This window comes from Syngnathus floridae, chromosome 17 (genome assembly GCF_059516105.1).
Source record: "Syngnathus floridae isolate MCC-2025c chromosome 17, RoL_Sflo_1.0, whole genome shotgun sequence".
In the NCBI taxonomy this organism is placed as follows: domain Eukaryota; kingdom Metazoa; phylum Chordata; class Actinopteri; order Syngnathiformes; family Syngnathidae; genus Syngnathus; species Syngnathus floridae.
This window is the reverse complement of record NC_142429.1, coordinates 1,351,573-1,366,226: the sequence shown is the minus strand read 5'-3', so window position 1 is coordinate 1,366,226 and position 14,654 is coordinate 1,351,573. Positions and strand designations below refer to the sequence as shown.

At 45.1% G+C, this 14,654-nt stretch overlaps 1 protein-coding gene and 1 long non-coding RNA gene across 2 annotated transcripts; both read right to left on the bottom strand.

Annotated features, from left to right (window-relative positions):
- Positions 1-669: 669 nt before the first annotated feature.
- On the bottom strand, positions 670-1,475 carry LOC148383136 (uncharacterized). Its single transcript, XR_015853206.1, has 2 exons — positions 1,335-1,475; positions 670-1,091 (listed from the first exon to the last, which is right to left on the bottom strand). It is a non-coding gene; the product is annotated as an uncharacterized LOC148383136 (long non-coding RNA).
- A 284-nt stretch (positions 1,476-1,759) lies between these two features.
- On the bottom strand, positions 1,760-6,160 carry metrnla (meteorin like, glial cell differentiation regulator a). The gene is made up of 3 exons (XM_088358170.1): positions 5,737-6,160; positions 4,074-4,133; positions 1,760-2,423 (listed from the first exon to the last, which is right to left on the bottom strand). Exons 1-3 carry the CDS (start codon positions 5,858-5,860, stop codon positions 2,104-2,106), a joined length of 504 nt encoding a protein of 167 aa, XP_088214296.1. The 5' UTR covers positions 5,861-6,160; the 3' UTR covers positions 1,760-2,103.
- Positions 6,161-14,654: the final 8,494 nt, after the last annotated feature.

The window sequence follows — 14,654 nt, the reverse complement described above, 5'->3', positions numbered from 1 at the left end:
CGTACTGCCAACCTCAACAACCTCCGCTCCCGCCCCTCCTGCTCCTCCATCCAGCTCCTTCGCACTGCTGACCGATGTCCTGTTATTAACTGTATCCTACTGTCTCGCCCCCCCGCCCCACGTCCCCACCCTTTTTATTCCCTGTAAAGCACAGGTGTCAAACTCAAGGCCCGGGGGGCAGATACGGCCCGCCACATCATTTTATGTGGCCCGCGAAGACAAATTGTGCATCAAAGTTGTGTGTCATTACTAGAATTGCAAATTGTCTTCACTTTTAATATCTTTTTTTAAAATATTTGACCAGTTTTTACACTTCTGATTTGAAAACGAGTTATTTGTCCATTTGTTTTGTAGCTTTTACTGTATATAATATGAGGTGCTCATACATTTATTTGGGTTGACAGTCATAATGGCCCTCCGAAAGAAGATGACTACAATACGGCCCGTGAAAAAAATTAGTTTGACACCCCTGCTGTAAAGCGTCTTTGGGTCATTGAAAAGCGCAATATAAATTAAATGAACTATTATATTATTGTTATTAAAATCTAGCCTATTGGGAGAAATTGAGATACGTGATTTATTCAATAAACAAGCTTGTGAATTTCAAACGTTGTATCCGTTTTTGTTCCAATGTGTTAAATATTTTGTGATTGCGCAATCATTACAAGGTTTAAATGTTCAAGTTTATTGACAAGTGTAATTCATGCAGGCAGTCGCACAGATGAAATTACGTTCTTCTCTAATACACAGTACCTATCAAAATTGGTACTGTAAAGCTGCCTCAATTTATACAACATGTGGTTCTTGAAAATTAACTAAGCAGCCAGCAACAAAAAAACATTTGTTAAAAATCAGGCTGCAGAGACAAGGAAATTATTTTACCTAGCAATCTATTTTTTTTTTATTATCTCGATGCATCTTTCAACATGGATCAATCTCTGCGGTTGTGTCAGCATTGATTTGAAGCTGTGTCATCCCGTGTCGTTTGGCTGCTGGAGCTGTTTGGGGTCATCCCTCTTTTTCATTGATGCATCAGGGGTGTCTACATTTCTCTGGGTTAGCGCGTTCATTTTGCGTGCCATCCGCTCTATCTATTAGCGAAACATTGGAAGACAATGATACAAAAGTGTTTAATTTCATTGTAGTACAGCCTTTAAGACATCCAACCATATTGTATATATCTCCGAATTTTTCTCTATATTTAATGTATATTAATTTTCATGTTCATACAAGCAAGTCAATGTCCCACGTGTTATGGCTAGCAATAGCATGTCTTCTATTTTCATGTTCATACATAGCATGTATTCTACTGAGAAAGCAGACGATAAACTTACCTCCACAGACGTTGCAGTCGCTGTTATTGGATCGGGATTTTCAGATGTTGGGCCAGTTCCACCGACAAAATGCAGAGAGCATATATATATATATGTGTGTGATTGATGACATTTTTTACCGTAAATCCTTACCGTTTACAAGCTTCTACCCAGCGAAGGCATTTCTCTCGGCTCCTCCTCGGCTTTGGAAAAGATATGAAGAAAACTCTCCTCAAAATCCTGGTCAGCATATCGCGAGTCGCTTCGGCAGACACCAAAGCAGCAGTGTTTTGTTGTAACCATGATAGGTCCTTTAATGTTATTTCTGATAAAAATTGCGAGTCGGTCTTACTGTTTACTACCTGTGAGGCTCAAGTAATGTCCGACCGACCACGCTGCGCTATTCTAAAAATAGAAACTTTGGGGTAATTGTGACAAGCCCAATATAATAATTTAAAATTTAATATTTATTCAATTGATTTAAGTGTCATCAAAGTGCACAAGTGCAGAAACATTTAAATGTTTTCACATTTAGGCATTTTGTAAACAAAATAAAACAATCTTTTGACTTAATCTATTTCTGTGATAAGAAATAACTTCTGTACATCCCGCTTTTCACAAAGCCCGCCTCGCTGCCTGCCAAATATACACTTTTGGTTTGTTCATTCACATTTTGTACACCAAGAGGGGATGGTGTACATGGCTGCTACATTTTATCCAAAGGTGGTCAACGGTGACCACGGTCAGTCTCAAATGAATCAACAAAGTGGATGGATTCCTCCAAGTCCTTTCAGTCCACATCCAAGTGACAAGGATTGCTCCCGAGTCTCTGCGCTTCTCCGTACAAGCGTAGGAAGTCTTTGTAACGCGGCGCGCAGCCCATCCAGGCCTCGCCAAAGCGCAGTGTCCCCGTAAAGAGGAAATCACCCTCGCCGGTTTTTATGCCGCACCGCAGCGGCATCATGATGTGTCCCGACCAGCGGCGTGCCCTCGGACCCCCGGGGACAAACACCTGCGTCTTTTGTCTGTGCAAGCGGCTGACGTCCACGCTGATGGACCAGCGATCCTCGGCCACCTCCTCCTGCACCGCCCTGATGATGCCGCGGGCCACTGAACAGCAACACACACGCGCACACACACGCGCACACACACACACGCGCACGCACACACGCGCGCACGCACGCGCGCACGCACGCACGCACGCACACACACACACACACACACACAGTTACATAAAGTGGGGTGAACTAGTATTTGATACACTGATTTTTCAGGTTTTCCCACTGTGAATCTGTGATTTCTATCATAGGTACTCTTCAACTGTGAGTGATGGAATCTAAAACAAAAATCCAGAAAATCACATTGTATGATTTTTAAATAATTAATTTCCATTTTACTGCATGAAATAAGGAATGAAATACTGAGGGAAGGAGGTTGTTGGCCAAGATCTCACGATACATGGCCCCATCCATCCTTCCCTGAACATGGTGGCAGTCATCCTGTTCCCTTTGCAGAAAAGCATCCCCAAAGAATGCCGCCATGCTTCACAGTTGGGATGGTGTTCTTGGGGTTGGACTCATCATTCTTCTTCCTCGAAACACGGTGAGTGGAGTTTAAACAAAAAACAGGGATGAGAATGGCAAATGTGAACAAGCACAGAAAAGTAGAGGGGGGATTATGAAGATTTGTTCTTTAACAATATCATGACAATAGCCTAACATTAGCTTACATGTAACATCATGTTACTTTCTAAACCCACATGCTTGTAAAAGTAAAAACGTAGCTTTGTGGTTTTTTTGTTTTGATGTGCTCCTTTAATGTTCCTAGCGCCGCGACCTCCATAGCTGATCATATCTTGACAGAGAATACACAAAACCTAAAGATGCTGTCGCGGCGGGCGGGGGTATGCTCGCGAGTCGCCGAGGCTAACGTTGCCGGCCGCTCCCCCCCATATATAAAAAAATAATTTTCTCAATGGATTTACACGATTCACGAAAACCATACTTTCGACGAAAAAAAATACAGAAATCTGTGGATCCGCAGAAAATTCTCATCCCTGGAAAAAGTTCTATTTTTGTCTCATCAGACCACATGACCTTCTCCCATTACACCTTTGGATCATCCAGATGGTCATTTGCAAACTTCAGACGGGCCTTGACATGCGTTGGCTTGAGCAAGTAAGAGCATTGAAGATGGGTCGCGGCTGGGTCTTCCAGCATGACAATGACCCAAAACACACAGCCAGGGCAACTAAGGAGTGGGTCCGTAGGAAACATCTCAAGGTCCTGGAGTGGCCTAGCCAGTCTTCAGATCTGAATCCAATAGAGAATCTTTGGAGGGAGCTTAAAGTCCGTGTGGCCCAGCGACAGCCCCGAAACCTGAAGGCTCTGGAGGCGATCTGTATGGAGGATCCCTGCTGCAGTGTGTGCAAACCTGGTAAAGAACTACAGGAAACGTCTGATCTCTGTAATTGGAAACAAAAGTTTCTGCACCAAGTATTAAGTTCTGTTTTTCTGATGTATCAAATACTTATTTCATGCAATAAAATAGAAATGTATTATTTAAAAATCATACAATGTGATTCTCGGGATTTTTGTTTTAGATTCCATCACTCACAGTTGACGAGTACCTATGATAGAAATTACAGACTTCTACATGCTTTGCAAGTGGGAAAACCTGAAAAATCAGCAGTGTATCAAATACTTGTTCTCCCCACTGTACTGTTGTGCTGTGCTGAAAGACCCACAAAGACTTACTTACCAAAGTCTGTGGTGCAGACTGCCAGAAGAACCTCGGCATCACTGCACGGCTGACAGGGTGCTAAAAGAGAAGGAAAAAGGAAAGGTTTATGTCACAATTCCATGATGCCCTAGCAAAAAAGGGAGACCAACAATACTATTGATTTCTTTATTTAGATGTATTCTTTCACTGATTTTTGAAACTTTTTGACTTGCGGGCCGAATTGGGTTCTAAATTTTGACCGGGGGCCAAACCCGGAGCAGATGGATGTAGTATTTGTGTGAAGTAATAGAAATGACATGTAAAGGTTGTTACGTTTAGTAGGTAGTAAAGCATGGATATTCCAGAAAAGCTTTTTGAAAACAAATGCATTTATTAACAGCATTTAAAAAATATTTCACCAAAAAACTACTATCAGTGATTCTCATTAAATACGACACTATTATTATGAATAATAGTTTCCATCACTTCAGCACCTGCAGGTCAGATTTATGAAATATGTTTATCTAATGAGGCAAATCACATCAAACGGCAAACATTCTGACCAAATACATCATCTTGAAAAATCTGTGAAAGAATACATCTAAATAAAGTAATAAAGAAATCAATAGTATTGTTGGTCTCCCTTTTTTGCTAGGGCATCATGGTCTGGAGAAAAATTTGTTGTGGTAATTCTTAGGATAGAGCCGAGGTGTCCGTCCATTAACCTAGATCTGTGACGGGCTTTGTTGACGTTCATGTGGCTGAGCGTCTGCTCACACACGTAGGATGAGCCAAATGGTCCACTCTTTTTTTAAACACTAGGCACTCAGTGTCCACCTTTCTTTACCTCGGGCCACTCATTTTAATGGAAGGATTCCAGGGGAAGGTTTGTGGGTGGCATTAGCGTAAAACCTTATCTGAAAGCAAAGTGGGCGAATTACGAGAATGCTGACGTCACAGCCCACACTCGAAATTTGGCACTGATGGAAATTGAGCGCGGAGTGCGCCGGGTCCGTACTATTTAGTACGTACACGCAGTTGTGAGTGCGCACCGAGCTTTCTGACACGGCTTCCGGGAGTAAATGCGCGGGCGGATGCTTCCCCATCTATTGGGGAAACATAGTAATTGCAGGAAAAATGACCCAAAAAATGTTTAATAATACAACTTATTCAGGTTTGGCGGGCCGGATTAAACGGCCCCGTGGGCCGGATGTGGCCCGCAGGCCGTAGTTTTCTCATGGCTGCCCTAAACATACCGAACACAATAAAGCATCTCTTCGAGCATGCCGGCGGAAACTAGGCACCGTGAGTCGAATGACATCGGCAGGTAACAGTTTTAGTTGCAAAGCAGTTACAACTGCTCATAGGTCGCACATTTGCACGATGTTGCTGTGGTCCCTTCTGGTGACTTAATATCATGCAAGTCAATGGCATTGCCATACTCATTAGTTTGGCATCAAGTGTTGTTTTTATACAATCTACACGAGGGGATTCTAGTGCAATGCTGATTGTGCTTATTTTGTATATATATTATATTTTGTGATCCATTGCTATGTAGGCCAATTGTGATGCTTGTGTACCAAATAGCTACATAAAGTGGCAACAAGTAGCCACTCAGAGTGTTTGAGTGTAAAGTGCCTGGATGGAACGCGCATTTTATTCTTGTCCTTATTCTTGGTTATCATGGTTATTGCTCACCTGCCCTTCCAGCTGCACTGGTCGCTCGAATACTGGCAGAGAGAAGTTAGACATCGGCTGAAAACGAAGACGACGACGACGACGAGGCGAGGTAACCAGGAGGCGTCTAGCAGCGGCTGGCTATGCATGTTGGTCTTCCTTCGCCTCAAAGTGGCTTCAAAGTCCGCCGCCACATTTCCTCGCAGCCGTCCACTCGGCTTAGGGCACCCCCTGGCTTACTCTCCTTGTTTCTGCTTCCGTCGTCGTTTCGGCGTTTAAAGTTTTAACTTTGTCAGAGATGAGCAGAGAATTTGTTTCTCTGTCGTCTTGGGCTCTCCGCTTTCAACCCTCCGTCTAACGAGCTCGGAGCTCCGAGTTGCGACTGTGCCCGTGAGCGCTCCTCCCACAGCTCACCCCCTTCACTTCCTTCTTGCGTCTCCCTTAAAGACGCGTTCAAGAATTAAAGCTCATAGTTTTAGCTGAGATCAAACACGTGTCCTTAAATCAGAAATGTGTGACAAGTACTCGAAAAGTGAGTGGGGAGGGGGGATGGCATCCAAAACCGCTCCCTTCTTATTGACTTGTATAGTGGTCATTTATGCAGAGGAGGAAGACAAACTCTTTCAAAACAAAGAAAGTAGACACAAATCAATGTCGTTTTTCAAGAGAAAATGATCAAATCTGTCTAATATCTGCCTTTGCCATAACAGGGCTCGATTCGGACTAACACTGATGCATGCACATAAAACGTACATAGAGGTGTCCTGATAAAATAACTTGTTCTTCTGGTGACGTTGCTATTCATGTTGCACAACTTCCAAAAAAACCCAAATTGTGACGTTACACATCTTAACATTCATCCTGTTGGATTCTGTCCACAATTTAGGGAGCGCGTTATCTGCGCCTCACGGCAAAAGCCTTTGCCAATCACCTGTTATTCAATTTACTCACTGCGTGCTCGTTTGATTTCTTCAGATTTAGGAAAATGCAAAGACACTGAAGCAGAAATTAGACTTAGACAGCTTGGTTGAGTTCAATCACAATTCTTGTTCAAAAAGCTCTGTTTTCAGGAAAGTGCAATACAGCGCTGGGCCCTTCAAGAGCGGAAAGTCTCCATTCAGAAAAGGCAAAGTCCAAGGTTGTTAGATCAGTTTTATATTCAGTAGCACATTGTGGGCTGGGATTGATGGGCGATGAGTCTTCGGGGTGGGGCAAGTTCGAAGGAGAGTCTGCTTCCATGGGAGTGGTGCTGGTTATGGGCGATTCGGTGTGTTGGTGGGGGGCTGTTGGTGTGTGTGTGTGGAGGGGGCTGTTGTCTTCCATCCCGTCTCTCGGCCTTGGCGACCATCTTTGGCCGAGTTCTCGGGTGGCTCCTTCTGGCACCCACTGGTTTTATCTCCACGTGACCTTCCTGTGAACATTCTTCTCCAATCTTGGACATACACTGTCGTACCGCATTCAACCGTATCTTTGCTTTGTTAGGCAAACTATTTCCCTCTGTGCAGAGCGTTCAGTAGTAATCAAAAACTGGCGTCTAGCATTAGTCAAAACATAGGTTACAATCAAGTACTGAACGGTCAAGACGACTCTGGCCGTGTCCATGATTCAGAGAAAAAACATCAGGCATGCATTCCACAGTTCCTTAAGGGTCATTAAGGTATTTAGGCAATATATCAAAAGTCATTTGTTATTTCAAAGTCCTCAGAAATATATATATCAGATCATAAAGTTATAAAAACCTTTCTCATCACCACTTATCAAAAATGTCTAGTTATGTCTTCTTTATTGATTTGGTGTGTAGGTATAATTATATGCTTCAAATGTTTCTTTTATTTATTTAATATGTGAATATACTTGTCTGCTTATGTACTTTATTCAATGAGGTTTGAGCATATCTGTTTTTGTAGCGAGGCAGGACTTTTTGTATTTCGACCTCATTCCTTCAATCCCCATATGACATTTCGCAGACGTACATACATCACATAGGTTTGCAAATAACGCCGGTTCATGAGTGGACAGCAAAATCCCTCATTGGTCTCTCACAACTGGCTTTATTCGAGCCCATTTCCAAGATGGAGTTGAAGTGACTTCAAGTAATCTGGGCCAATTTGTTAAGTTACGCAAGAAAAGGTTCTCCGTTTCAAAATGGACTCGGCGACTGTGTCCATCGAAAGGTGGTTGGTGATGGAGATTGTTGGATTTGAATGGGTGTCAGAACCGTCATACTGCAAGTTGCGCTTTCAATTTGTCACCTTGATCACACCTTTCTCTCTTTTATCAACTTCTGGGAGCAAACCCAAAAAGCTCAGCCAAAGAACGTTCCAATTGGCTGCATTTCATTAATTCACTTCCAATTGTCTGCATTTCACTCACTCACTCACTCACTCACTCCACGAACCGCGGGCATCCCGCTCTTGCCAAATTCAACAAATGCGGATTTAGGAGAACATAAGACATACAATGAGGAGAAGCAGAACCATTTGTTTGTAACTGGTACTTTGCGACTGGCTGAAGATGAGCACATGATGACAGATGAGATGGCGTACAATTCTGGCTTGGGGCTGCGTGCGTCGTCAAGGGGCCCCACCCGTGCGGGCTGTTGTTCCAACTGACAAGACGTTCTTTGATTTATCGAGCCTTTGCGGCGGTTTGTGCCAGTGGCTGTCTCCAAACGACTCCCCGATGAGCAAACAAGCGAGCATGTTGCGACAAGACGTCTGCCGCATCTTTCTTCAGTCTAGGATGAAATAACTCACACGGACTCACATTTGAAACGACAATGTTTCCCAGTTTGACAATAGTGTCAAAACCCAAAGCCCTGTAGAACCCCACCCGCTTTAACGGCAACTCATTGTGACATTTAAACGTATGTGATGTTATAATAAGGTTAGCAATAATTGAATGAAGTCAGAGACAGAAGGGTATGAGATCTCCCCCGTCCCCTCCATCTGTTGTCTTCCGGGTTAAGAGCAACGCTGGCGTCTGATCTATTGACTGCAACAACTCTGGCCCAGCTCTAGACATCCGGCCGGCGTCCTCAGGAGGAGTCTCCACTCCCTGCGAGCTCGCCAGCCGTGTGCCACCACGGCACACTGGGGCCTGCCATTCATGCGAGTGCAGTCGGGGTCGACTAATACCACCACCCGGTACACTGCTGCTTCCACACAAAGCTGGGATTGTTCGCCACTACATCTGGACTGTCTTTTAACCAGCACTTCCCCGACGACTCACCCATCCCCTCTTTCTGGACTACCCCCTAACCCCGTCACCTCCACCTCCCGTACACTGCCAACCTCCAAAAACTCCGCTCCCCCCTGCTCCTCCATCAATCTCCTTCGCACTGCTGACTGATGTTCTGACACTAACTGTATCCAAATGCCATGAATTTCTTCCAGGCCCTACCACTATTTTTTTGTTACAAATTTTAAAGCCCAAGTATCACAGTAATTGACATTTTACTCATTTAGTTGTTGTCTATATGAAGTGGAACAGCGATGCTTTTATTTGAATTCCTCGTTTTGATAGCATCACAGGTCCCTCTTTTCTACTTGTTCTGAGATGTGGCTCAGAGCAAGCCGTTTTGGTGCGGTCTCTTTAAATGCAAATGGAATACTTCACACCCCACACCCTTCACGCCGCAAGACGTGCGCCTCCCTTTCTGGTCGACATATTTGCAGTTTTTTTTAGCCGAGGTAGTCTTTACTTGCGCCGCAAACCTTTTGAGTGATTACAGGATATCAACAGCAGAAGACTTGTCCATACAACCATACGTAACACGTAATAAAATTAATCCCCTCACAATATGTATGAACATGTATTGTAAACAAGCACTGCAGTCAAGCTACAAAGTAGCTAGGGCTAGCGAGAAGCTAATGAATGCATTTAACACATTATTGTGTTCCCCAAGAATAATACAGCACCTTCGATGCAATTCATCTGATAAAACTACCGTATTTTTTGGACTATAAATTCGCGTTTTTTTTCATAGTTTGGGTGGGGGGGCGACTTATACTAATGAGCGACTTATATGTGAAATTTTTCCACAAATTTGCAAAATTAAAAAAAAAAAAGAAAAAAAAGTGAAACCGCGATAAACGAACCGCGATGTAGCAAGGGAATTTTAAGTGACGCCAGCGGCGCGGCGGTTGTTTACATAAAGGACAAAGATTCGATCACGGGATGAGGAAGATGACGAAGGGCCCCCACGTACTTCCGGCATCATTAGCGGCTTTGTTTGTAAGTGACACGGAGGACGAAGAGTTTGAAGGATTTAATCATTTGGAGTGACACAGAAGGTTTGAAAAACTATCATGGCTTTTACGCACACCCAGTCCTACTCTACGGAGCTCTCTTTCACCTCCGTGGATGGAAGTCAGGGGCCGGCGCTCGGCCGGGCGGCTGTCCGGGGACGGTGGATGGGGCTCGGACATGGCTTTTACGTACGCCCGGTCCTACTCTACGGAGCTCTCTTTCACCTCCGTGGATGGAAGTCGGGGGCCGGCGCTCGGCCGGGTGGCTGTCCGGGGACGGTGGATGGGGCTCGGACATGGCTTTTACGCACGCCCGGTCCTATTTCTATGGAGCTCTCTTCCACCTCCGTGGCTGGAAGTGCCACCTTCGGGGATGGAAGTCCACACCGAATTATACTCCGGAGTGACTTATGTATGTTTTTTTTACACATTATTGTGCATTTTATGGCTAATGTGACCTTTATTCCGAAGCGACTTTTAGTCCGAAAAATACGGTACTCAAAATACACCCCCAAGAAGTGAAAACAGAGAGCGCACAGCTCCAAAATCAGCAGAAAGACTGAAGCTAATGCTCTGAAAACGAGTGCATATACAAAGTGAAATACGGTTTATTATTTTTGTGTCATCACAAGCTTACCGCTTTACTGTGTCCGTCATTTCCATTGAGTGAAGGAACTGAACCATCAACGAAACGAAGTCTTTCGGCGAATCCTTCTCTATACTGACAAAAGATTTCTAAAACATTTTTCCCACAGATGTGGGAACACTGCTTGAAAAATGAAATTTGACCAGGCACTTCTTTGAGGTTCTGATGCTGGGGGAAGAGTTGTGTGGATTTATTGATCCAACAACGGAACATTTTGATCTCTCCACTTCGGCACCCTTGAGTTGTTTGTACTACAAAATTCTGAGTAATAAAGATGGCGGATTTGCGAAACCGTCTGGCCACACCCATTACCTTGTTTGGTAGTCCCGCCCCAAAGGATGTGACATATTAGATAAAAACACGTAATAGAAAATGGAGAAAACTGAGCAGAGTAAAAAATAGTCCCCAAACAGATCATAAAAGTATCTCTGCAAAACCTGGAGGGATAGAATCCCTACAATCTTGGAGACTCCAAGTGCACAATAAAATTAATATAAAAGCAAAAAAATGTGGATTTTTCATATCGCTCATTGATTGCCATGTTTTTGACAAGTTTTTAATTTCTGTTTGGCTCAATTTGCTTGAAAATAACCCCGAATGCCCTCTTTTATAGTTCTTTGCTGTACTTTTGTGGGCAGCAGAAGCATATCAAATTTCAGTAATTTTGGACATGATCATTTTTCAAGATGGACTATTGGAATGTGTGATGTGGGTTCCCGTCTCCGTGGCAACGCTTTAAGTGGCCCGCAGTTAGGCCACTTCAGAAATAAAGGCAAGCAGACGGGAGCTAAAAAGGATGAGGTGGTGGGCTGGGAAGTGGAGTTGATGAAGTAAGGGAGATTTGAAATGGGTGGATTTATTTATTTTTTTAGGGGGTGGCATTCCTGAGCCAGCTGTGGACTGGAGGGGGAAATTCTCCTTGAATGTCTGACAAATATAATAAGATGTGTGCTATTTCAGATCTCCAGGCGAAGTGGGGGGGGAAAAGAAAACACTGGCATACTGCGGCAGAATGACGTGGGAAGGCCAGGAAGAAGGTTTCTGGATAGCTAACTAATGACAGTAGCAGCACTTTGGTGCAGTGAGGCGGGCCAGCGGTCGAGTGTTTTGCGCCACCGACGCAGCTCGCAAATGCGCACGCACAGGTGGCGTGATGGCTGGAAAAAAAAAGGGAGGGGGCCAGGCCAGCCAAAGGTCCTGCAAGACACTCAACGGTCTCAGGAAGGATTCAATAACAGCAAGATAAAAACAAAGCGGAGCGCCCGCCGATTTTGAGAGCTCATGGGGCTTGCTGCAGGAAATGATTCAAACTTTTGCACTTCATCGGAGTGACCTCAGAACAAATGATGATGATAACCCTAAAGCCGTGGCAACCTCACCGGAGCTGACCCTCTTGCGCTCATCCGCACAAGAAAAAGAGCCTGTTGTCAGAAGAGGCCCGACGTGGTACCACCAAGCCGGCGAGTGACCCGCACTTCATGGCTCAGTCCCTGAGGGTGATTGTGGGAAAACACCAGCCCGCCCCCATCCTTTCCCGTTACGGGTCGGGGTGGGAGGGCAGCTGGACTCGGTGTCATAGATGAGCTCGCGTTCACAAGCGCAGCATCCAGTCGTGCGAAGCTACGTTTGCCTGCCAATGCCAATTGTCGTACATCATCAATACATTGTATCTCCTACCAGAGTGTGGCCATTGGCACTCAATTAGCCAAAGCAACTACAAGGAAACTGAAAGGGGAGCGGGTGGGGCAAGGAGAGCAAGCTCACAATGAAGCCACAAGTTAAAGGCAACCAGCTGCCGGGATTCCCAAATGACTATAATTGCTGGCAGCAGATTAGAACTGGCCAAAGCTGCGGCTCATAATGATAGCGTCCGCCACGCTATTTCCATCAGCGGCCCGGAGTCTTTTCAGCCGTGTCATTATCCCCGACCCACGGTCACCTTTTATATACGGTGCTGCTTGCTGCCTCGCTCATCGATTGCCAACGGAGAAGCGCGCACCCATTCTAGAAACTTGTGATCTCCTTCCACGTCGAAGCATCATGAGGCCCGGGAAAAACATGGCTCATTTGTGCACTAAGGGCGGCGCTGAGCCACTGTCCGGATGAAACCGGCAGCCAGACAAATGCCGCCATTGTCCCCGCGAGGGCCTGATGACTCAATGCGTGACTGGAAAACGGGGAATGATGTTAATCATGTTGCTGCAGGTTTGGAGATATTCAAGTGTCTTTACACAATGCTGGCCGCCTAGACGCCGAGTACAGACTGACCCACAGTTCAACCTAATCATGTTTGTTGCTATCGTATTGATCAATTCTCCTCCTTTCGCAGCATTTCTCTTGGCCCTAGCGCTTTTGAGATGCGTATGTAGACCTGAGATGAGGCTATCAAATTTTAGCCTGCACATGTTGCCATGTGAAGCGCATCTGCCGTAGCGCCTTCAAAATCTCGTGCGCCGGTCCAACCGTGTTTTTCAAATCGGTCCTGACGGGACAGGGGCAGAGCAGGGCAGGTCCTCAACGATGTCAGCATAGAGAAGATAATATTCCAAGTAGGGCTGGCGAAATGATGCCATTTGTTAGCCTTCCTGTGGGGCTTCCGATTATGCGCTAGCATGAGGCTCGCGGGCTTGAAGGCAAACCTATGTGGCATTTTCTGTCTTCTATTTGGCTTGCCAGCACGTACACTTTGAACAAGAGTGGCACCAAATGCTTTATTTATATTTTTTTTTCCCAAGACCGCCGCTTGTTGCAAAGATCCTAGCAGGCGCCCCCTCCTCCTCGAGTCTCCGGCTCGCTCTACAAGACCGACTTTGTACATGAGCCATCACCATGGCTAGCAACTGTAAACCTTTTAACAATTTGTCATCTCAGGCCCTTGGCATTGTACTGAAAGCTTGTTGCTGACTTTACCATTAATTCGCCCTGGTGAGATGTACCCCCCCTTTCACAATAAAACCACTCCAGGAATGTCTATCTGGGGCTGGGATTGAATTAAAGTGGAATTACGGGCAGGGCGATAGATATTAAGAATCGGGGTGTCAATGTGGCTGGCTGGCACAATCAACAATGCCAGCACTTATACGCTGGCCTAACATAGCCACAATCGATCCTTGTGGCTGCTATCGTTGAGACGTCACAGAAAGATCCAAATTCTCCAAAGCACAACGGAGCCCAAAAGGCACAGCTGGTTTCAAGGATTGCACAATTCTCAATCATCCATCCATTTTGTCCTCATTTGGAAAGAATATGCTAGCAGCAGAGGGTCTAGTTAGGATTCCGTGACTCATATTCAAAGCGCAAATTCTTATTTTATTGTCAACGTTTGACTTTATTTTCAAATGGCGTGGTTCAAACGCAGCCTTTGAGCGCCAAACAACAACAAAGACAAGCAAGTTCAACTCCATACAAGAAGGCACAGATCCCCCGGAAAAAGGAAGAAACCTTATGAAATGAAATCCAATTAGCACAAAGAATGCAAGGCAAGATGTCCGCGAGGCTGAATTCTCGGCATCGGGTGCCAAACGGTCCACGAGCGTGACGCAACAGGCGGCCCTTTGTCAAGAGGCCACGGTAGGGCAAAAGTAGCAAAGCGAGACCTTCAATGCAGGATGACATTCAAATTCAACCATGCCACATCTGTTATTCCTTTAGACATTTCACAAAAGGACAAAGAGTGTCGCTGGAAAGACAACATGCTTGGTGTGAGCACTTGCTATGAGCACAAACGCAACAGCAAAATGCAGCATTTTGAGTCAGAGATTGTTACAACCAGGGCTGTGGACTCGGACTCGGGGACTCGGACTCGGTCGGACTCTGTGATTTTTGCCGGACTCGGTGCTGATTTTGACCGAGTCCACCGAGTCCGACAATAAAAAAAAATACGTTCAATTTTATTTTCATCATGCTGCTGAGAATGCGCGTAGGAATACTGTCCACAGCCCTGCTTACGATCAATGCGGCCACGTTGAGTTGCACTTAGGCTAATGTTTACATTATGTACCAATGTCAAGGATGATTATGTCACCCAGCTTATATCATTATTTTGAT